The sequence below is a fragment of the Acanthochromis polyacanthus genome, chromosome 5 (assembly GCF_021347895.1).
Source record: "Acanthochromis polyacanthus isolate Apoly-LR-REF ecotype Palm Island chromosome 5, KAUST_Apoly_ChrSc, whole genome shotgun sequence".
Lineage (NCBI taxonomy): Eukaryota > Metazoa > Chordata > Actinopteri > Pomacentridae > Acanthochromis > Acanthochromis polyacanthus.
Genome location: NC_067117.1, coordinates 12,157,281 through 12,181,634, shown reverse-complemented (window position 1 = coordinate 12,181,634; position 24,354 = coordinate 12,157,281). Strand labels below are relative to the sequence as shown.

Below are 24,354 nucleotides of genomic sequence, written 5' to 3'. Positions count from 1 at the left end.
TTCCCGTGGAACGCTGCCGCCTATTTCAGTCAGGGACAATATCAGAGAAAAATCTTGTGGCAGCCATCTTAGGTGTACCACTGCAGGATGGGATGAGGAGCCACAGTGAGAGGACGAGCCGTGCATCCTTCAATCTGTGCGCTCTGTGCGCTCAGCACCGCGGACAGCTCCGGCCGCCCGGCAGGCAGGCAGGCAGGGAGGGAGGGAGAGGCCATCTCCCGCTTTCACCAACACACACACACAAAAATAAAAGCCTCTCTCGTCCCCTCATTTGTGCTACGCCCCTCCTCTCCCTTCTCACCTCCCCCCTCTCACATCCGCAGCAGTGACTGGCCAATAAAACACAGAAAATACGTAAGCACCGACGAGTGCTCGGCGCAGGCGGAGAATGCTCAGTGTGAAGCGGACCAAACCTCTTCCAGCACCACTCGTTACTGCTGACATCTCTCAGCGAGCACAATCAGGGCCTATCCCTGCCTTGACTCAGGGCATATTCTCCATTATATCGGATAAAGACAAGAGCGCAGCTAGAATCTGGGGAAAGGAGAGTGAAATAACTAATTTAGTGGGTTAGGATATCTGTAGGGACGCGTCGCTAGTAGGGCAAGATGTTAGATCCGTCGTCCAGCGAGGAGGAATCTGATGGGATAGTGGAGGAGGAAAGCAAAGAGGCGATGGCACCTCAGGCCGGATCCCGCATCTCTCCGAGCAGGACCAGCGAGAGCTCGGGTGGACTTGCGCCCAGCAGCAGCCGCAGCAGTGCCCGTCCGACCAGCCCCAGCCCGTCGGCGGCCAGCGAGGAGAAGGAGGACCTGGAGAAGATGCACAGAGAGGAGGAAGACCGCAAAAAGAAGCTGCAGTTGTATGTTTTTGTGATGCGAGCCATCGCTTACCCGTTCAATGCAAAACAGCCCACAGACATGGCAAGGCGACAGCAGAAGGTAAGGGCCCCTTCGGTGCAAAAGCATAATTAATAACCTCATGATGACGAAATGCCTCCTTTCATATCGCAGATGTTGTCATTGATGACCTACATAAGCTCGAGCACAGAGGGGTTTTGGCCACTAGGCCTATCCAATAGCGCACGGATACAGCACAGTCTCACAGAGACCACAGTTTGTGTTTTTTTTCCCCCTTTGACGCAAAACGTTGAAATCTTTGGAGCATGACAAGAGGAAAAGAAAAGGCGCTTCGAGCCCCAGATAGTGGCATGGTGCTGCAGAGCTGCAGACTGAGTGCAGTCCATGTTGCTCCAATACACAAGCTCAGAAGTGAGATCAGTCCTCCAGCCTGAGCAAGCCCATTAACTGAAAGGGCGTTCAGGAGATGGTGGATGGCGACTTACAACAGGACGCTGTAATTGTCCTTGTTGGCCTACATCTCACCAAAGCCCCGATTTCCATAAGATATGCAGATGTGTATGGCTCCATGTCCTGCCGGCTTGACGGATACCCAATTCCAAGCCATTTGTGCCATCACTTATCCCGTCAATTTGGCCTCCCAAGGTGACTTTTAGGCACAGACCTCTTGAGGAGGGGAGCTTAATAGCCTTTCTTCTCTGCAGATAGGCCTGGCTCCTCTTGGTGGGCCATAGCAAATGAATTGCATTAAAAAAAGCACTTTCTACATCCACAGATTACATTTCTGTGCCATTTCAGGATGTCCAGAGTGTAAGATTAAAATCAGTTACTGTAAGGCCCACATCCTGATTTCACACTGCTGCAGAGTTGCTCCATTGATGTTGAAGCCAGTTGTGGGTCATGATGTCCTTACTGTCAAAGTCACCATGGACAGGTCCTACTGTACTGTATGTTCAGATGATTGTTACTAAGGACATTGTTCCTGTTCATTGTCTTTGGTTAATGCACCCAAAAATACCCTGAATGCAAAACAGACTGTTTGTATCCTAAGAGTGTTAGTAATAAATGAAGATGGGATGACAGTGATGTTTTGCGTAGAGCTGCCTTCATGCCTCACCTGACCAAATGAGAGTGTACTATCAGTTTAATGTAGCTCTCCTCTTAAGGCAGAAGCTGCATTCAGCGTGGTCTGCAGAACATTCATTCAGCTCAGTTAAATCACAAGAGGATCACTCATTCTTTGGAAACACTATAAACAATACTATGGAAATTGCGTGTGTAACTGCTGTTTTTTGTGTAACCTGCAGACAACTCGTCTTCCTCTGGACACCGTTAAGCCATATGGCTGGAATTTTCTGCTGACTCATGCCCAAGTGCATGTGGGAGGCATAAACCACAGTTTCCATCTATTTGTTTGTTTGTAGTCCTGTTGAGCGTAGGTTACTGATAGTCTAATGCATGCTTAGGAATGCACTTTCATATCTGGTAGCTCAGGCAGCCACAATCCTCTGTTGTGGGTGAGTGAATATCTGGACAAACAAGCCGATGCATGCTGTCAGAGCAGGAAATCAAAGTGTGTCTGTCTGCCTACAGTCTGCCTCGACACTTTGATTTAAGCCAAATTTACATCCACTGGCTTCAAACAATCCCGCCAAGATAATCACATACCTAATGCAAAATTACATACAACAGAGCATTTTAAAAACAGAATGAACTGACTTAATCTAATCAACTGATAAGCATAATTTATTTCACAGAAACTTTAAACAGCAGAGAGCCCTAGGTTGATTACTTTCTGGCAGTTGTGCACATTGATAGTGTCTTTTCACTCCACAATAACCATTGTGTCATTGCCAATTAGTTCTATTTCTGTCCTATGTGTTTACAAAGAAATAATTTACCATGTAATACACATCACTGAAGAAAAAATATTCTACATTGGTCCAGTCATGTTTCTGTAAATTCCTTGAACCTCGAAGGACCATAGATGTAAAAAAAAATCATTTATTAAGAAAATTCCTCACAGCATTGGTTGCACAGTCTAATATATAGTCCATTACAATTTTTGGCTATTAAAAATTCGTCACAGAAATATGATGAAGCAATTTCTGTAATGAAAAGACTTAAAGGCCTCAGCAAAACATGTGGAGCAGCTCCATGATAATCCGTTATTAGAAGCTCTGGCACACAAACAGCAGTGATGGGCTATCACAGAGAAACAGGCCAGGCTGCAAGCTCCACTGCTGCTGCTGGAAATGTATTGCCGTAACCTTGTGAAAGGATAAACCAATAGGGCGGTAATATGCGGTTTCTTCCTTTTCAGGGCCAAGGGGAAATGTCTTATTGTTCAGTCTGAAACATGCCTTCAAAAGCAGCCACATGAAGGCTGCTGCTGTTCAAATGTTGGTTGAGGAAACGTGCATGAATTACTGGTGACACACGTGCCTGCATTTAAAGGCTAACCACCTTGGGACACATTTAAATTCTCTCTGTGAATATGCTGCAAGTAAATTATTGAGGTTACTGACAGATTTAGATTATGTTGGTGCAGTTTATGAATTCATGGTGTCATTGGGTTTGTCCTAGAGAGTGAAATTCTCCTTCATTTAACCACAATAAACCGCCTAAACCGCACACACAGAAGGATTAAACAAGGACAGGATGGCAACCAAGTAAAATGACACATTAATATATTTTGTTTTGTTTTTTAATGTGTCTTTTAAAGGGAAATGTTCAAGGTTTGAAAGACATTTTATGACATTTTTACTGTGGCTAGCAATGTTTGGTTGTCCAATCTATTTGCTGGCCACTCTGTTGGCAGACAATAAAAATATCTAAACAGCAATTTTATCTGAACTGGTCTGCCATCAAATTTTGTTAAGCCAAATACAAGCATTGGAATGCTAAAATGCTACATTAGGATGGTGAACACTATTTTTGTCAGAAGTCAGAGTATTGTCAATGGGAGAAGGTTAGCATGCTGATATATACAGCTCAAAGCACCGCTTCCACCAGTTATTAGAATGACTGTAGACTCCCTTTTTGTTAGTTAATGAGCACAACCAAACAAAAACACAATTGGAACCACAGATCTGATATTAATTCCAATTTGATTTCTAAATATAGTCAGTGAAAATAAAGTGCTTGCAATGAGACAGCTAAAAATGACATCTGATTAATCAAACCAAGCTATTTATAGATCACAGTGTAAGTATATTTCCAACTGAGTAAGTGCTCACATTACTGATTTTTTTTCCCCAGTCACAAAGTGTGATGCCCTGAAGATGATCTGACCCAATCAGCTCATGTGCCAGTAGGTTTACTTAATGGAGTGGCTCTTGGCTCAGCATTTTAATACTATACAGTATGCAATGGACATTCTGAGGGAGAGGAGATGTGATTTGTGCAGCTGGGGTTTGTGATGTGAATTTGAAATAGTCTGAAATGCAAATTGGTGCCACTTGGATGAAGTTTCTCGCTTTAGTGTTTAGCGCTGCTGGCAAACAATTTCAGGAGTCCCATAGTGGACTGCTTTTACTTCATTGCTTTTCTTGTTCTTAGATCTGTGTAAGTGATAATAATAGCTCTGCAATGCACTCATTGACAACTTACTCTATTTGGAACAGTCCTGTACATATGGAGAGCTTTATTGGACGATGGAGTTGTCATCTCTATCTCACCTCTACTTTCCCATTCGTGTCTGTGAAAAAGAGGATTTGGAGAAACAACATTGTCTCAGAAATTACTCTTGGAAGACTATCATACAGGGATAGAGTAACCTTAAATGCGGATCAAAGTGAATGCTGAGGTTTTGAAGGCTTATGATGCATCATGTAGACAGAAAAGAAGACAAGAAACATTCAAGCTCTTTGGTGAAGCTCAGCAACATGTTTGCAAAGACAGTTACAACACATTAAAGGTTGAACCTTTGCTGATGACTGTTGAAACATGCGTTTAGGGGATAATATAATAAAACAATATATGATTCAAGTGACTGTGGCATTTGAACTGATGGATAAAAGCCAGATGAAGTAGCGATATGAGGATGGAAAGAGAGAGACAGATAAACCTCTGACATAACTTAAAAAGGCATAAATATACTTAGAAACATTCAAAAATGAATTTAAAAAAAACGCTTAAACTGAAAAACAGCACAGTTTTTCATAAATACAGCCACGCTTTTCAGTGTATATAGACTATATCTCTTATGTGACTTGACTATGTATTGTTCTTGTTCCTCCTTAATTTCTTCAAAGAAATCAGCAGTCATTTTACCAAGAATGGACCATGTGGATACAAATAACTGAGGCTCATTGTGTTCATGAGACACACAGACATGTGGACATAAGACAGTAAATGGAGAGCTCAAGTATGGCACTGAAATCATTTGCATTATTATGTAAGATCTCTAAATGGTGTTCCGCCTGAAAAAAAAAGGCCTCTTTAGACGATAAAAAGAAGCCTTGATGTCAGTGTCAAATCCAATCATTTAGCTGAAAATATTGAATCTGAAAGCTGCTGCAGGAGGAAGTTATTGTCTCCTATTAGGAGGAGGATATGGTTGTTCATTATAGCTGTGAAGGTGTTCATTGATGGTATGGATGTGGATTCAGAAGGGGTGACAGCTGAGAAGCAGCAGGAGAAAAAAAAACACCTCACCCACAATCTGTGCAGCCACGTGTGACATATCACAGCTTCACAAATTAAACATATCTTCTGTCGGGGCATAACCAAGAGGCAAAGCTGAGATCCAGTTTGCCAGAATGCTAACAATGCCTTTTCATAAAGGTTTGGCAACTTCGAGGGCAGCAAATAGAGACAGAATCAAACCGACTAATATTTGCCTTGATACTCTCTGATACTCATAGAGCAAACTGTGCTCACTAAAATAGCTGCAGAAATGCAAATGTTAGCACAGCATTGGTGCATGTGAATGTACAGGAGTTTATGGGCGACATGGGTGGCATCATGTAAGGGATTATTCCGCATAGGTGGGTAAGAAGCGAGCGTGATCTGGCTGGAAAGCAAAATCTCACCTAGTGATGTTTCTCTCCTCCAACTGCTCTCCCTTAGAAAACAGGATGCACCTGTTAATTACAGTCTAACTTATATGCCCTCATAGAGCCTATGCAATCATGCCTCCAATGTAAAGCTGCAAGTCATTTTCGGCTGACAAATGTTAAGCACCCGTATTTAACATTTGTCCAGCCTTAATCCAGATGGTGCAACACTGACAAACCATTGTTTTGTGATGGACGCAGAAGCAGATTTGTCTGTTTGAGGACAGTTGCTGTGTCAGAAAGACTCGGATTGATGAAGATTAATCTGCCAGGTTGTGATTCTTTGCTGTGTTGCTGCATGAGATATAATCCCTGCTCTAGATACTGCACATTTGTCATACTCAGTAAAGTAAAAGCAAATGAAGTGTGGTTCAAGGAAAGTAGTGGACATTATCACTTACATAAATTTTTTTCTGTGATTAAATAAGATGCATTAACCCTAGAGCCGCATTATTTTCATTTGTAATAAATATGGTGGTTATTTTTTATAACTAGCCATCTTGTTCCATTAAAAGGCAAAACTTGGACAAAACTACTTGTTTGGTCTTGAATGAAAAATATTCAGTTTGTGATTATACAGGACCAAGAAAACCATTTACATTTTAGCAGACAGAACCAGCTATGATTTCTGTCATAATTGTATTCAAAAATTACATAAATGACGATAAATTGCTAAGCTAGTTGCCAGTTATATATATTTTTTGCCAAGAGACATAATGATTGAAGTGAAAATCAAGTTTTACTGTTAACATATGGCATTTTTTTTAATATGTTGGAAGACACACATTGAGCGAAATAATCAGTCAGTGACATGACGGAGCATTTATGCCTTAAAAGTGCCGTGAACCGATTACAAAAGCACAGATTCAAACTTCCAGGGTTTCTTAGGTAACAAACATAATGAACTAATCCTGTCGACTTGCAGGGTGGAGCTTTCTGTGACATTATTCTTCTTCTGAATCGGTTTCTAGTGTGAACATGTCAGGCCGAATTACTGCCGTATTACATCTTGCCGTTGCATAGCGCAGAGCAGTTTCCCAGGGTTTGAGTGGAGGTGGAGGTGAGCTGGTGTGCTTGAGTTGCTGTAGGGATTGTCAGAGATAGAAGTAAGGACTTCATAGATCTGCATATTCTAGTGGCAACAACATTGCAGGGTTAAATCTCAGCCATTTTAAGGCAGAGAAAGATTTTTATTTTCATGAAACTTCTAAATGTGAAATTTTGCTACACAAAAATTGCGGAGGGACTTTAATTGCAAAATTGTTTCAGTTCTAATCAAAATGCTGCAGTAACAACAGGCAATTCCATTGTAATTGTGTTGGAATAAAACAGCAGGGGTCCAGAATTACTTTTTGTCAAAAGTTTGCCATTTAGCATTGCAACAATTAAAGTATTTATAACCTATGCCAAGATTTAATGAGATTGAGAACTCATGCTGAGATTTATAGACTATTGGAATCAGCTCAAATAGATCAGTGTGCATGACGAAGGATGCCATGCAAAGCTGATGTACTAACCAGAATGAATTGTACATTACTCAGTCACATTAACACCTCAATGCGTGCATTTCACCCAGAGCAAATCCAAGTGAAATCAGCTACTGTCACATGCTCAATCTCTCTTGAATCACACTTTCTTCGTATACATTTGTGCCATTTTTTTCCCCACATAATTACAAGATAATTTTCCCATAATTATGAGATTCTGAGACATAATTATGAGTTATGAAAGTTCTAATCACTGCACAAGAAAAGTTCGGTGAATGTTTTGATGAACACGATACGCGGCTGCATGTCATCACACTTTTAGACGTCTCTGTGGAGCCTGTGAAGTGAAATGAAGCCAGGCAGCTGCTGTTGGTCATTCAGGGCACCGGAGTTTGTTTGTGCAAATGTGTGACGTTATGTTGAATCCCATGAAACATTGCTTCAAAGGGGAAAATTACTAAGGTAGGAGTGGGAAAGCACACAAAAACAAGGGAGGCTGAGGGAGAGATTAGCAGTGGTGATTTTCCACATTAAAGACAGAAGAGCTATAGCAGGACCATTACTGCAGTCCTCCATTGAACCTCTCTTTCCCTGATGACTCTCACTGAGGCATAAAGAACACAAACAGCAGCCTGGAGCAGGCAAGAGGCTGCATGTCAGGTAGATACTCGCTCTCAGTTTCTTATCATGGGTGTCACATGTTCATATAACAGCTCGTTTAAAGAGAGTCACTGCACCAGTTCCCTCCTGGCAACAGTCTGTTTCAAAGGGATTCTTTTTTTTTTTTTTTTGCGCCTTTCTTTCAAGAACACTGATGTAAAATGACGTTTGTATTACCAAGGATGCACCAAATACAGTAAGAAAACATAAATCATTAGATGGAAATGTTGGGGAAAATATATTTATCAGCACAATGTTAAAACAGTGCTCAGGACATGCAATGAATTCTGCCTGTTTTTTTAATGTCTTGTCATAAAATGTTGCTATGATTTTTACAAATTTACCCTGACAATGTGAGATTTTTTTTAAACCTCTCTTTCCTTTTCTGATTTGCTAGTTTAAAAAAAAATACCATTTTTTTTTTTTAGCAAAACCATGACTAATGAAATCTGTGTGATTTTTTTCAACACAACCGTTTTCCTATCGATGAATGCACCCAATGCAAACCGTACCGAACATGAAACAGGAGCTGTCTGAGATAATCACTTTTGAAAGCTAAGTGAGAGAGGCAGAGAAAGTGAAAGAGAGAGATTACAGAGAAAGACAGTAAGTGATTTGTGATGGTAGGGTGGTAGGAAAGGATTTATGTCTCTGACTCTTGATGAGAGTAATGCACCAGCGATGGAGATACCAACCCACAGTCAGCTTTTGCTGCTCCACAAGTAGTGCTGTAGTACTGCAGTGGGTGCGTTTTATCTACTGCAAAATAAAGAAAAAACATCAAAAATGTTCTCTATTATGAAAGACGGAATTTTTCTTATTTCAGCTCAAACACTCGTGAATAAAGAGACTATTTTCAAATGTGATCTTTTTAGTTGTTTGATTTTTTTTTAAGCGTTGAAGAGCATCCTTAACCTTGCAGGGAGCAGATTTAACTAAGACCAGTCAGAAATTGCAAAACACAAAATGAGCTGAACATTATTTTGCTGCACACAGCCCTGAGAAAGTGAAGTAAATTAAACATACTTTGTTTTAAAGTGGAGAAAAATGCTTCAGCCTGTTTAACTGCTGAGTACAAGGGCTGCAAAAGCTAATTTTCATTATTAAAGAATTTGCTGATCACATTTTGTTCACTTGTTTAAGGGCTGAGAACATGAAAAGCCAAAGAAATAATGGAAAATGTGCAACTTAAGTTTTGAGAGCTCAAAGTAACATCTTGTTGTGTTTTAATATGTTGAAAAAATGCTGCAGATGCATTCTTGAGTAATTTGTTCTTTTGTTTCATCTGTGCAACATTTGTTTTACCCAAAGGCACCTCACAAAAATCGATTCCTCTTTATTCTTGTTCTGTAGTTTACTCTGTAAAGAGACCTTAATGATCCATAACAAATGACTTTGTGTACAACCTTAATGCTACAATGTCGGCATGTAAGCTTACTGGATGCTGAGTATTCTCTATGTGCACAAACATAATTCACATGAACATGCAGTGCGTTTTATACACATTAACAAGAAAAGATAGATGCTTTTGGAAAATGATCAAGTAGGACATTGGGCCTTGCCAAGTGTAAACATGAATACATTTAATTCTAAGTCATCAAATGAATTTAATCAAAATCTGGCAAAAGACACGACCACTCAGGGATTCTTTAGTTGCAAACATCAAGTGTGCAATAGATTGGGGTTTTTTTTGGGACCAATTTTATGCAAATTCCAATCGATTTCTGATAGATTTCTACCTCCTGGTTCAATAAAAGATCACGTGCCCATACTGTTTTATGTTCTTTTAGGTAAAGGGATTATTTCGTTGCCTAATTACTTCTTAACTGAATGAACCAGCTGAGCCAAAGGGAGTTGGTGGAGTGATAATAGATGACTGTAACAAGAAGGGGCTTTGCTTGTTGTGAACACAGTGCTGTCCTGTATCTATCAGCAGTGCCGCAGCTCCTGAATATGACAACAGTGTGAAGACTGGTTATACAGAGCCAGAGCTTCCTGTTTTATCCCTATTTGCTGTGTGTCAGGCTCTGTCTGCCGAGCATACACCTGGCTGTTTACTAGAGTGGTATTTACTCACACAACACTGTGTGTGTGTCTTCGGAACAAATCTATGTGAGCATGTCTGGTCGGGGATAATAGGTTGCGCATCTGTCTTTGTATAATTGTAGTTTTGTGACCATAGCCACTACACAATGCTGGTGTTTTGTGTTTGATGAGGCCTGCTGCTGGTTGATTTTGTGCAGCTGTCGTGCAGCACTTGCTCCCGTACTCGTGTTTGCTGTTTACTCAGATGTGGGCCGGTGGTGTCATCTGCAACATGAATAAAATGCGCTTTGTCTGGTGAGAGGATCCACTGATAGCATGTTTGCTGAAAATCAACAGAAGCATTGGAAGAAAATTCTTCTGAGCAAACAGATCCACACACAATAAGAACATCTAATTTGTGTGATGACCTTTCATCAGGTTCTAGATTTGACTGTACAAATGTAAAAAAACAATGACCCTTGTACAAACTCATATGAAACTGCCGTCACTGCCATCGCTTTACATTTTTAAACAGAAGCTGAAGCAGACTCTTACTGACCACTGCACATGCTAAATGTTTTCATTGAATTTCTAGCATTAATTTCGGGTGTTTTTAATCTTGTTTAAACACTTGTGTGTAATTTTTACCTTGTAAAATAAAGAATTAAAAAACATCATTAAAAAGTCTAATATTCAGTATCTACATTTCAAGAAATACTGCAGCATGTTCAGAATCTAGATTTTTGATTCCTTTGACTAAACTTCCTATTCTTTTCATGAATCAGTTATGAGTGTATTTCCCACTGCCCACCACTCAAAACTGCCCATCTATTTTGCAGCCATTTAATTTTGGAAAACCGCCTAATTTAACTTTCCCTTTTCAGTGTTATATAACTTCTGGAGGAAGCTCAAGTGTGAGTCAGCACCGAGACTTTATTGCGCTGAACTACAGTAGCTACAGTATTCAGTACACTGCATTCAATTAGCTAATGAGCCCACTCATCACAGCGCTGCAAGGACAGCTGATCCACCTTACAAGTTGATGACATGTTGATTTAAAATGTAAAAGAGATAAAATGATCAGTGTTAGGAGGATCATAACTGTTGTTTACTGCATAGTCATTGTGAATTACAGGTGTTATGTAACTTGCTGTCATGCTGCTTTACCTCTTTTTTAGATGTATAGTTTTATATACAATAATATTCAACAGTGCTGTTCACACAGAAAGACACAGAGTAAAGCTCCTGTTCCAACAACCCACAGTGACTAAGAATTATTTAAACAGTATCTGGACCCAGGGAGATAAAACGGTTTCAAAACATGTAAAATTATAATTTGATTTGGTACACTTACATCACAGTTTTTATATTTTAAGCTGACGCTCGTTTCTCTGCACAGACAGAAATGTCTTAAATAAAATGAGCAATGTTCAGCAACGTGCAGTTTACAGTCTCATTATTACCGTTTTTGATTCACTGCACTTATCTATAAAGGTCTTATGCAACTAAATTAATTAATCAGCTAAAATTACCTTGACGCAGATATAGCTATCAGTATATTGGGGAAAAAAAATTAGACATTCCAGTTTCCTGAATTTGAACATAATCTGATTTCTTCACTCCTCTGTGACAGTAAACTGAATTTCTTAGGTTTAAGGACCAAACAAGACATTTGAGGATGTCTTCTTAGGCTGTTGGATCACTGATCACCATCATTTAGCCTTTTCTGACATTTCATGTACTAAATAACTAATCAATTGAGAAAATAATGTACAGATTAATTGACAATGAAATTAATTGACAGTTGCAGCCCTAACAGCTTAATCAGCATACATGCCCATGTGCATACAAAAATTACAAAACATAAATTCTGTAGTAAGGAATCCATGCCGTTGTTTTGTTTTTGTAAAAAATGTTTTTATGCTCATAACAGTATTAGGCTATACTTTACTGCTATAAACTTGATGGCATATTTCAATTATGTTACTTTTATTGATATGTTAACACCAACCAATAAAGAAAATATTTACTATTTGCCAAGTTAGCAGTTTCGAGAAGGTTTGGACAGAGACTCTCAGACTCATAATATCAATATTTTTAAATCTAGCCTACAGCCCAAATTTTTTTTTCTATAACAGTCAGATCTCAGATTGTTTCCTTCATATATTCAAAGCTATTCAGTAATCTCCCATTCCATGATGTGCAAAACAGACATGCTGAATTACCAAAAATGTACTTTATAGTCAGTATATTATAATAGATTCATAGCAGATACACAGATGGTTTCTTCTGCACTAAAACTGTGGCGACATAGCTGCATATATTGACATAGAAATACAGAGTACATGAAAATCCTTTTTTAGTTCAATGGAGAATCACAAAAGACAGCTAACATTTTTACAATGGTTGCACCTGAGGGGATTTATTACCGCCGACCTCTGTTAGAGCTCAATGGGCTTCAAGATAAAAGACATACATTTTAAAATCATGTTCCGTTGAAGCTGACAGACTTTTCTGATAGAGGATATTACACAGAAAATAACAACTTTAACAGAAAGTTTAAGGGTCCTAAACTACACACATGCTTAAATAAATAAGTAATTAATCATCATTCAAATCTTTTAATGTTTCACTGTGACTCAAATATAAAATCAGCCACATGGTCGAACTAGAAACTCAAAGCCACAGTTGGTTGAGGCTCTAATGAAGTTACTGTACATGTGCATGTCTCCTCTATTGATATATGAAGGGTGATTAATGTCACTGCCTACTTCATTGCAAGAAAATGAATCACTGTGTAACACTGCAATCTTGATAAGAGCCACAGAGAGAGAATCAATATAAGCAAAGCAGGAAGTATGTCTTGGGAGTCTGGCAATACTGATGAAAATGGAGGCATTTTCTCTCATCCATCAACCGTGTTGCTAATCAGCACAGTTCTCCAATCAGTGATGAAATAAAAAGCTGAAAGTCATAAATACTTTATGCGTTTGAGCTGCAAAGAAGTGGACACAATTCACCTGGTGTACTGCTGTGTGCTTCAGCGTTGCAACCAAGCACAAACACACACCTACCCACACAGACACGCACAGTGCTAGCATCTTGCTGTGTTGTCACATGAAGTCAAATCGGCCACAAGAAACTGTCAGCAGAGACCGAAGTATTATTAGCTGTGACCTTTCACGGTAAAAATCTACACGCAAAACACAAATGAGTTCTGCCAGTGTTTGGCACAACATCCAATCTCTTTGATTTTACTCTAAAACCTTCAGAATTGGCTTACAGCTACATGTAAAAAAAAAGTTGCTAATATGTGAGATTAATAGAGCTACTTCGTCATTGGCCTCGTGGATCACAGCTGGCTTCAACTGTAAGTTTTTTCATTGTTGCTTCACCTACCAAATGTCTCTTGATTGACTATTTTATTGTCAGCATCCCCCCTCCTCCAAACAAAGTGATTTAGTTGAACGTTTGAAACGACAAAGACAATAATAAAATTCTCACATTATTGAGGCTGGAAGCAAAAAAAAATTGGTATTTTGCTAGAAAACTTGTGGAAACAATTGACCATCGGAATAGTTGCTTGATTAAGTTTCTGTCAGTCGATTCCTTGACTAATTGTTTTGGTTCTAATTACAGTTGCTCATTAATATAGAATTAAAATGGTCAGAAATTCATTTTATCTACCGACCACAGAATAGTTGCTGTTTAAAGTGTTCACTTTAAGCGTATTTACTGAGGCTGCAGTATGGATGACCTCAGGTCTGGTTGCACAAGTGCCTGCTTTGCCCTAAAACATTTCAGTCAGTTTGGTTCAAGTTTGTTTTTATGCCTCTTTTCAAAGCCCAGCAGTACACAGAAGCCATCTCAGGCTGTATTTTCCCTTTTATATTACACATTATTCATACTGCTTTCTCGTGCTGCAGTTTTCTTTCCCTGTCTTGATCGATTGTATCTCATCTCTCAGCCCTTAGCCTGGAACTCTAGTTTCAGATGCATTCCTTTATTCCAAATGTTTTCTCTGCATAAGAATGCTACTTAGAGGACAACATTTCAGAGTATAATAAGAATGGTTTTCTTGTGAGGAAAAGCATCATAAATTATTAGTCTGTATATTATACACTACACATTATAAATGTAAATTCTAAGTAAGGATAAAAACTGTAATGTGTTTATTCTCAAGCTCACTTTCAGAAATGGACAAGAAGCCAAGGCCGTGTGTGTCAACTGCAGCTTCCTTGTGTCCCCACAGACCAGACTAATTTGCATAGCGGTGGTAATATTTCCATTTCTTGCCTCAGGATGTTCCTTGAACACCGCGGCCTATTGAAACATTGAAGCAGTGGTCCACACTTTCTCTCTAATCACACATCTAGCTGTTTCAAAGATAAAATAAACCTGAAACCTTCAAGCACAAGTATTGATCTCGGATGTTGTTCATGTGCTCTTCTTTTATGTTGTAAGTGGAATTTTATGTTAGGACATTAAGTGCTGTATTATGCTGAGATTCGCTCTGCCACAACAGGCTGAAGTAGGAGTGATGCCCTGGTGGATTGAATTGTGATACTATGACTTTGGATCCGTGCTATTTTACTGACAGCAATGGACAGGTCATCTCGTAATTAACCTGCAGTGATGTGTATCTTTATCCATGTGTTTTTACTTCAGCTGCTTGCCTGAAATCCCTCTTGGCAATTTCACTTTGGCTCAATTAATGAAATCTTAATTACATGATCCTCATATTCAGGCATTATCAAAGGGGTTGGGGTAGTGTGATTGTCACACAGATGTGCTGAATTGCCTCACAGGCACATGATATGTGGTATTTTTCCATCGCACTCCTACCCAAAGTCTGTCACTTGCAATGTGCTGCTGTACGCATGCCGACATAACATCACAGCAGGTCTTGCGCTTGTTTGATTACACAACAGCTTGATTGAAGGCAGTTGTCAGGTGAGGATTGTCAGTCTATTGACCGTTAGGTCAGTGACTCAGTAATCATGCGTGAAACAATCCAGGGACATCCAGACCTGTGTGAAAATTGAAAGTGAACAAAAGGAGAGCTCAGGCAGGATTTCAAGAAATTAAAGGAGAAAAGAATATCAATGAGTACATTTAAATTTCTGAGAATGATTCTACCTTGTTGTACATGAAGGCTTCTACTTCTTTTTGTGAGTGATGGCAAATTGTAACAAACACAATATGAACAATATTAAAGAGTCTACAGCTCGGTAATGCAGCTGAAACTACTGTGCTCATTGATGAAAATGCTAACAGCTGAGCAGTTTCAGCAGGCTCTAAACACAAAAGACAGCCCCAAGATTGATAAGAAGGGTATTGGTTTTTGCAGATTTCTAATCATAAAGTGAAATGTTTGAAAAATAGTTTGACCAAATTGTGACACTAGATAAAACTTTAAAACTTAGATACTTTGAATTCAACCCAGTCTCATAGCAACCATCCTTTAGTTGTTAAGATATTTAGCTTGGACTGAAGTGGTGGAACATCTGGCTATCAAACAGGGGCAGCAAGGGCTAGCATTGTCATAATGAAGTGTGAAGTTTACCTCTTAATTTCTCTGTCTTTTTAAAAAAAATCATGGCTGGAAGTGCCTCGACCGCTACCGTTTCTGATAATCATGGCCACAGCGTCAAAACCTAGCTGGGGCCTGGACATTGTTCAATTGGTGACGTTAGGGTGGCGTCTCCTCTATTTGCAATGATGTTTGTCCTTTCAGCTCCACTGAACCGTGATCTACAATGTCCACTGGAGAGCTTTTCAGTCGAGTATGGTGTGTTTGGGCTGCAGAATTGCTCAGTCCAGGTCTGAGGAGGGGGGTATCCATGTGGGAGATTTCAGGTGACTTGGGCTTTCAGTCATGAGTGATGTTAAAACAGTGATTGCACTCCACTGACTGTGGTAATACAGACTCAGAACATAGTTCATTCACAATCTGGGCAATGACTGAAAGAATGAGTTTGTGGATAAATTCAACTGAATCCAAGATCCTGGATTTACTCTACTTGACAGCTCGAGGGCCTCACTTGCTGGATGATGACTGTCTGAAATGGGATGCAAATGTAAACCTGTACAAAACGCTGGAGGGATAGCAGTTCTCATCTCACCTGTAGTTCTTAGCACATCCCAGTGAGGAGCTGGAGATAATTTCTAGGGAAAGGGATATTGAATAATCTCAAGTGGTCTATGGAAATCTGGCCACAATATAAAAAATTATTGATTATTTGTTTGTTTCAAGCATTTTCCTGTTTCATTTTTTTTGCTGAGTTGTCCTCTGTCCTTCTTCCAAAGATAACCAAACAGCAGCTTCAGCAGACCAAGGATCGCTTCCAGGCCTTCCTCAACGGAGACACACAAATCGTGGCTGATGAAGCATTCATCAACGCTGTGCAGAGTTTACTCTGAGGTACCAAACACACCACAGCAGCACAGTCACAATCACAACCATGTTTATCCATGTACAATATACATATCTGACAAATAAATACCTCATTCATACATTGGATTTTTGTGTGTTTTCACCATAGAAACACAGCTAAATATTAATTAATCTCTGTGACGTACATACTCTATTGTTGTACGTATGGGCATTCTCTAATTCTATATAAAATCTTAACCAGCTTTCAACTGAAAATGTCTAAAAAGCACTACACAGCCTTACTGCTATTCCATGTCAAAATGCCTGAATTCAGAAAGCTGAGTGGTAAAATGGTGGCTGAAGCTTTTCACTGCACAGATTATGAGTCAGAGCATGTGGCTGACACAGCCATCTTTTCCAACTTCACTATTCAGTCTGCAGATGAAAAGTCCATTATTACCATGAATACAGTACAAAAGGCGTAGCATGCTGATTAGTGGGATATGTTAAATGCCAGATTCACGATGGAAAAACAAGCCATTATGAAAAACTGATATATGAAATTGCACCCATCAGGAAGCACATACTGTACATAATGACTTTTTCATGGAAGTTAATTACAAGACGACCTCTGCACTACGTGATAGCTAAACAGAAACCTAGTTTATTTTGTGCCTGTCTAATTTTAGTGTGAAATACGGTGCAGTTTAAAATCAGAAGGATGATGGAAATAGTAACTGTACCCTTAAGGCGGCATTGTCTAAATTACAAGTTGGATGGCTCTAAACTATGTTTCCACTCTTGTATAAAGCTCACTCACAGACTGTCCTATTCAACCACCATCAGTGTCATAACTAACTTCTAGGCAAACACATTTTTATGAAATGATGAGCATGACATATGATTTCCTACTGGGGACATTGACTTCCACTTCTATCTATGTATGTTCCTGTCACGACCAAAAAAGTCAGAAATGTTCAGTAATACAATATAGTGAGTAGTATGCAGGATATAGTGTTATTATTTATAGATTTGAGTTTGAAAATGAGCTATACACAGACAATTCATCTGTCAAAACATTTATATTTGGCTTCATTATTATGGATGTATGGATGTGCTGTTGTAATGACAAATATTATTATGCTCTATATCTCTATCCTCTACTTAGCAACTTTGACTCATACTGCACAGAGATGCCAATTTCCCTAGCCTCTGACAGTGGCTCACCATTTTCTCCCAGCTTCATACCACCATCAACCTTCGGTGAAAGTCCCAGCAAAGATGCTAGAAGCACATACCTCCGCTAGTCATGCCAACAAGTTGCCCAAGAGGCATCCAAATCAGCATTTCAACCATCTCAACTGACTCCTTTTGACACAAAGGAGCAACCACTGTACAACAGTCCTCCCTCTGGATGGCAAGCTCCTCGCCCTATCTCAAAGGCCATGGCCAGCTGACCAACGGAGGAACTCATTTCAGCCTCTTGTACGCACAATTTCGTATTCATATCTACCCATCATTATCACCATCATGGATTTCAAACTAGATTCACGACCTGACAATCTTTAATACACCATATACAAGCCAGAAAATCTCAGGATGCTTTGCCTTCTGACTCTCAGTTCGCTACAGAGGCTGGTTAAGTTGCAATCTTATCCTGATTCCTCTTTCACTTCAAACAAGTCCTGACAGAGCCCAGAATCCTTGCATGTTCTCTGGTCACTCCTTCCAATTGTTGCAGCTTCCAGCTGCTCCAACCCTTGGGAGACCTATGTTACGTTGCCTGGAAAATCCAGACTGACTTTATTATGTTTTAATATAAATACAAATAAAGGCAGTCTGGCATTGCGATGATACGAGACGATTTCAAAAGGAGGGGCTAACGAATGCAGCTTGAACAAGAAAGAACCAATCAGCGTAACACGGATGTGACGCACAAACAAATCCACCTTGAAGTCCAAGTAGCCAAACAACAATGGCATGCAGCGAGAAAGCGTCGCGGTGAATAGATTACTTGCTGTTTTGTCACAAAATCAGCGAATACATGGGGTACTCTCAAGTACAACACTTATTTTTGAAAAGGCTGTGCAACAAAAGACTCCTTCCAAACGATTAGCGGTGTTAGGAATAACTTTAAATCGGAGCCAAACCAAGTCGGTGCGTATGTGTAAAAGTTGCTTAAATTTACTCACACGTTGGAACGGGATTTTCCTCTCTACAAACAATGGCAAGAAGCCGAAAGTAACGAGCCATCCACTGCCTCCTCATCGTTGGAAACGTCAAGTGAAAAGAGGCAACGACTAACGCCATCCAAAACGCAAGAGACCACAAAAAGATTCGCTTTGGCCCCCTCCTCCTCCTCCGGCATCATCTTTATGGGTAATCCAGGCGCTGAAGATGACGCAGCATAACTCCCGCCTCCCGTGCTATGATTGGTCGTACCAAACTGTACCGGGAGGGAAACACGATTCAATTCGCCCAATGCCAAACTGACTCTCCTGTATCTCCTAACATGGAGATAGGAGATACATGGAGATTCAGTTTGGATTTTCCAAGCTATATGTTACAGCCACTCTTTGTTTCTTTCTTATGAGAGGCTTTGGGGGTCCGGCAGCCCAGAAGCAGATGTTAATGTCCGACTAAGCCCTAAACCTACACCGAATCAGTTCAATTCAGTCATCACCAACATAATGATCCTTTACATCCAATAAACAATCAAGCTTCAAATTGACAGTGTGGTCGTCGCTAGTGAACTAGCGTACTATAGCCTGATAGTATGGATATTAAAATGCTACCACAGAAAGAGGTGTATCCTCCTAAGGAGCCTTGCCTGCAGCAGCTCTGTTGGGTTTAAAGCCAGAGACATTAAAGCTAGGGCTAATATAGTTGCAGTACAATTAACGATATCTACTATTTTGAACAAAAACTTTAAATTCATGTTCTGAGACTCACATTAACTTGCTAAAATGTGTATAATATGGGACCTTTAAGAACTGTGTTTGGTAGACTTTGGTAAGACACTGATGTTTGTAAAATTATGGGAAGAAACCTTTTTTCTGGTCACTTTTAAATTTTAAACACACATTTTTATTTGTCCTTTTTGGGTTACTTATCACCTTGACTGCAGGGTGCACATTTTTCACTTTATCTCAAATAAATGTGTCCAGTTTATTTTAAAAATGCTAATTTCTTGTCCACTCAAGTGGCATCTTTACTCAAACAACAAGGGCCGCTGTTAGACAAATTATGGATGATTAAAGGTTGCTTTGTGTATTTTCTTTGCTAAAAATGCTGCTAGATGCTGGAGTCTGCAGGAAGCCTAACCACACATCTTTAATCTTTAATTAATCTTAGCCTGCAAACCTTTGTAACAAACCACTGTAACATACAGCAAGTAATGAGGATAGTGTACCAGTGTGTTGTGGAGTTTCAGAGCAGTAGTCGCAGCTTTTTAGCTATAATGGCTGCTAAGAACAAAATGTGACTGTCAAAGTGACAAAGCAGTCAGCTCTGATGGTTGAAGCTGTGACAATATAGTCTTGTCTGCCTCTGTCCCTGTTAGTCTGTCATTAGCACGAGACAGAATGTTTGTGTTGAGTCACACCAACACATGCATGTTTCTGATTTCCATGAATTTTGTGGGTTTTTTTTGCTGATTAAGTCAGATATTAACAGTTTGAGACGGAATGTGACAAAAAAAGTTTAACGTCTCCAACGCCTTGTACTCTACTCTAAATCTAGACCTTTAGCTACAGTACAACTACTAATCACTGTTTAAAATTTTCAACTTTTACACATTACAACTAGTGACACTGGTCTCTCACAATGCAGGTGTTCCTGAAGAGTGACCGTGTGGCCAAGATGGTCCAGAGCGGCGGCTTCTCGGCCAACGATTTCAGGGAAGTGTTCAAGAGGCACATCGAGAAGCGTGTGCGCAGCCTCCCGGAGATCGACGGTCTGAGCAAGGAGACGGTGCTCAGCTCCTGGATGGCCAAGTTGACACCATCTACCGTGGCGATGAGGATCCTCGCAAGGCGCAGCAACGCATGACTGCCAGCGCGGCTTCTGAGCTGATCCTCAGCAAGGACCAGCTGTACGAGATGTTCCAGAATATCCTCGGCATCAAAAAGTTTGAGCACCAGCTGCTGTACCAGGCTTGTCAGGTAAGTTTTCAGATGCACGGGTGACACATTTATAAAAGTTTTCGGTGAAACACTTTAGTGCTGTTGTGTTTTTTTTAATTGTTTGGGTTGATGGAGGCATCGTTGCATTTGATTTCTTATCTTCTGTTTTCAATATGACGTTCTCTCTTTGCATTTCTTTAACACCATGACATTGTTTTCTAATTTTCTTTTCACTTTTGCTTCCCACTCTTGACTTCTGTGGTTAGAAAACAACAACATTAGAAGCCTTTATCCTTATTTTTCTACAAACTAGAAACATATTACATTACTTATGTATAGAATAATGATAATGGTGACAAATAAATTATTTTAAGTGAACTTAAAGATTTTTTTTCTGATATGTAATTGTTAGCTCTAGAATTAAATGGAGACTCTATAAAAGAAAATGTGTCTCCCCAAGACATACACCTTGATCCCAAGCCAGCGATACTTCATTGTAGGGGAGATATGTTGAGATTGCTTGTGGATAATAGTGGACACTGGGGTGCTCGTGTCAGACATAACTCTTCTTCCCTCGCTGCCTTTACTGCTCTCTGTGGGAAGGCTGAAAGAAGCATTAATGTAGTCTTTCTTCAGGAGCTTGATTAAAAGTCGTACCACGGCAGGATTTGGAAGAAGCCTCTGACACTGTGACATCTGCTCATCACCTAATATATAACCTACATTCCTCATCATTTCATTTAGATCTAGTGGACACGCATTTTGGAAGCCAATTAATTTGAAGAAGCTGAATTTCTTCGGATCAGGTGTCATTCCCCTTTCAACAGCTGCTAATGTATAAATAAGAGCAGATGGCATGAGTTGCCGTTAAACAGATTAGATTGTTCAAATGTTTCAGTCGGCCAAGATCAATATAGGCTCTGTTCTGCAGAGTTTATTAGTTAGATCCCTCTAATTCTGAGTTGCAATACATTGCCACAGCCTGCGTATCCACTGTGTGTTTTTCCTCCCAAGCTTTTGAAGATGCTTAACCTAGTTTTTATATGCTGGCAGCAGAGCTGTAAGTGTAGGGTCAGAAATCTGCATGCAGAAGATAATACCATGTCCCTGAACACATCCTGCTCTGAACAATGGAGAGCTCCTGATGAACACTGAACAATACACAACCATGAATGCTGCAGAGATGCATTTGCACAGCTTTGCACTGTGGTGTGTGACAATTATAGGTTGGTAGAAATAGCACATGGATACAGGTCACAGTTTTAAAAGGATACCTTTGTTTGTAATTAATATTTCATGTATCTATATGTTAATTTACAGAATAACTTTTGCATAAGAGAATTAGGGTTTCTGTTTCTGTTTTCACTCTGACTGCTTTTCCAGCTGTTCTGGTGTCTTCTCTCATTTCGTTTGCTGCTGTAATGAATATATCAGCTTGCCTAATGGTGACTCTGAGCATCTCTCAGGAAGCAACCAGCCGCTGTATATTGCCCTCTGCTAAATGATAAAATCCTCACTAAAAAGGAGAAGCGGCAATCCAGGCAGCGTGGCTCAGGGCTGCTGGGATTTGATGAAAGGTTTTCATGTATTGGCTGGGATTCAGAGGGCATCATTTTTTTGCTGTTATCGCTGGGGATTTACATTTTTTTGCAGTTACATCAAAATAGTCGAAAGGAAACACTGGTCTATTTCTGTCTCATGCCAAAGTAAGAGCAGCCCCTGAAAATGACTAACAGACTGATTAGACTGGTACAGCCAGCTGCTGTGCCAGCCAGACTCTGAGCCTGCTCCGCTCCCTGATGGCTGCACACTTATTTAGCCACGGTGACACCAAGCGTGACCAAATAACTGTAAGAAAATGCATTTGGTGGCTGCACTGCAAAACCATGATTGGTTTAACTGTGCTAACAGAACTTTGTGTCCACTTATCATGTGTCCTAGAGTAGCTTTTTTTTTTTAAATAAAAAAGATTAGTGTTTGATGCGACTCACAGATTTTATTTTTAGTTTCAGTGAAACAGCAGCAAGAGAAATTGGTCCTGAAACTGCAGACTGCAGACTTTCTTCTTGTGTCCTTCAAACAAAATTCCTTCTCCGCACACACATTTTGCTGAAAGAAAAAAAAACTGAATTGTACACATCTTACACCACATGACGTTTAACAGATTCCTATTTAGCTTTGTTAAAGAGTTTATTATACTCATTATGACAACAGGATTCCTTTATGAAGAGAGAAACTGACTGTGACACAATATCTAGTTACATCACTAAGAGCACTAAATATTTTTATGATGCAGCCTGCTGCTAGATAACAGCAAAATATAAATGTTTTTATTTGCCATAGATTAACAGCAATGTATGGAACACCACAGAAGTGTTTGGCTGGTTATTTTGGTCCAGTTTGACATTGTTTAACAGCAGGCTATTTGCTGGCTTTGGTTTGGTTGCAGTCAGGAGGCCACGAAATAATAGCAAAACAATGAGCTTAATGAAGCAAAAAAAAAAGTGATCAATTCTTGGTTTTAAAAGGAAACAATTTCATGAAAACGTAATACTTTCTTTGTGCGTGAAACTGTTGTAGCAGTTATGTTTGTAGTTGCAATTAAATTGTTCTTAATAAATAATTTAACAATTATTTTCTTGATAAATTATGTGCAAAATGTAAAAAAAAGATTGAAATTCCCTGTCATGACTTCAATATGTAAGTTGTTTATCTAAGATCAAATTCACTGTCAGACATGATGAAGAAATAAAACAAATCCAAATGCCTTTTTTTTGGCTGAACCATTTGCAATTCATTGATTATCATAATTGTTGATTAATTTTCTGTTTATTGACTCATCAGTTAACTTATTATTCGATTTATTCGCAGTTGACATGAACACTAGTTACAGATTCTTCTTCTGAGATGTTTTAATCATTGATATTTATTCACACCAGTGGACTCTTACTGACTAAAATTATTGTCTAATCTCAAGTGGCTGATTAAATTACCCAAGCCTGGGAGTCAAAAGCTAAGCATGTGCGCATCAGAACGAGACTTTTCCCCCTACAGAGTCATAAATCATGACCTGTGGACCCCCCCGGACTGACAGACCATACTCAAATGAGCTTTGCCTCTGACAGACTTTGAAGCAGGCCCCTCCTCTTCCTCTTTAATTTGTCTTGTCAGCAACTGTTAGTTGGGAAATGAGGCCTGAGCTCTTCCTGGTTTAGCCTGTAGCTGATATAATTGCGTAATGGAGCCTCTTGACTGCACACAGGATTGGGAGAGGATGAAAGCATTTGCGCTGCCTGCCGAGCCACCTCTAAGCTGAAAAGGCAGTGGTGCTGAAACGCAGGGTAAAGCGTGAATGTGCCAGTGTAATTTTAAATCTGGACAATGTTTATTACAAGAATAAAAATTAAAAGGGCATTTTTGACCTTTTGGCTAGAGATGACTTTGCTCAAATATAAAACAATAATCTCAGTTATTCAAAGACAGCTATGATTGCATACATTTTTTGTGACAAATCTCCCATTAACTTAAACCAGTTTCAATAAATGTTACAAATCAGCATGTTTAAAAATGTGCCGTATCACCTTTTGTTAGTAAAGCCGCTGCCTGTTTAATCAGACAGCAGACACAGAGCAACATTAGCATTTATTAGACGTCATATCAAAGGTGACCTGATGAATGCAAATCCAATTTTTCTTACCGTTGTGAGAAGTATTTGTTCTTGTTTGGCTAAGCACCAAGTGCCATATTCACAAGCATGCTGTT

At 39.6% G+C, this 24,354-nt stretch overlaps 2 protein-coding genes across 2 annotated transcripts in view; both read left to right on the top strand.

The window, feature by feature from the left end:
• The first annotated feature begins 307 nt into the window (after positions 1–307).
• Positions 308–16,515, top strand: LOC127534088 (calcium-dependent secretion activator 1-like). Its single transcript, XM_051948430.1, has 2 exons — positions 308–941; positions 16,402–16,515. Exons 1-2 carry the CDS (start codon positions 609–611, stop codon positions 16,513–16,515), a joined length of 447 nt encoding a protein of 148 aa, XP_051804390.1. The 5' UTR covers positions 308–608.
• Positions 16,516–20,303: 3,788 nt separating this feature from the next.
• The window catches only part of cadpsb (Ca2+-dependent activator protein for secretion b), a 48,572-nt gene continuing 44,521 nt past the window's right edge, over positions 20,304–24,354 (top strand). The window contains 2 exon segments of the mRNA XM_022189271.2: positions 20,304–20,462; positions 20,465–20,631. Coding sequence (XP_022044963.2) covers positions 20,330–20,462; positions 20,465–20,631 — 300 coding nt within the window. The 5' untranslated portion in view covers positions 20,304–20,329.

Excerpts from the sequence above, each read along its gene's own strand:
- LOC127534088 (XM_051948430.1), top strand. The coding sequence starts at position 609 with ATGTTAGATCCGTCGTCCAGCGAGGAGGAATCTGATGGGATAGTGGAG. Across the intron at positions 942-16,401 it reads TGGCAAGGCGACAGCAGAAG|ATAACCAAACAGCAGCTTCA; the intron begins GTAAGGGCCCCT and ends CTTCTTCCAAAG.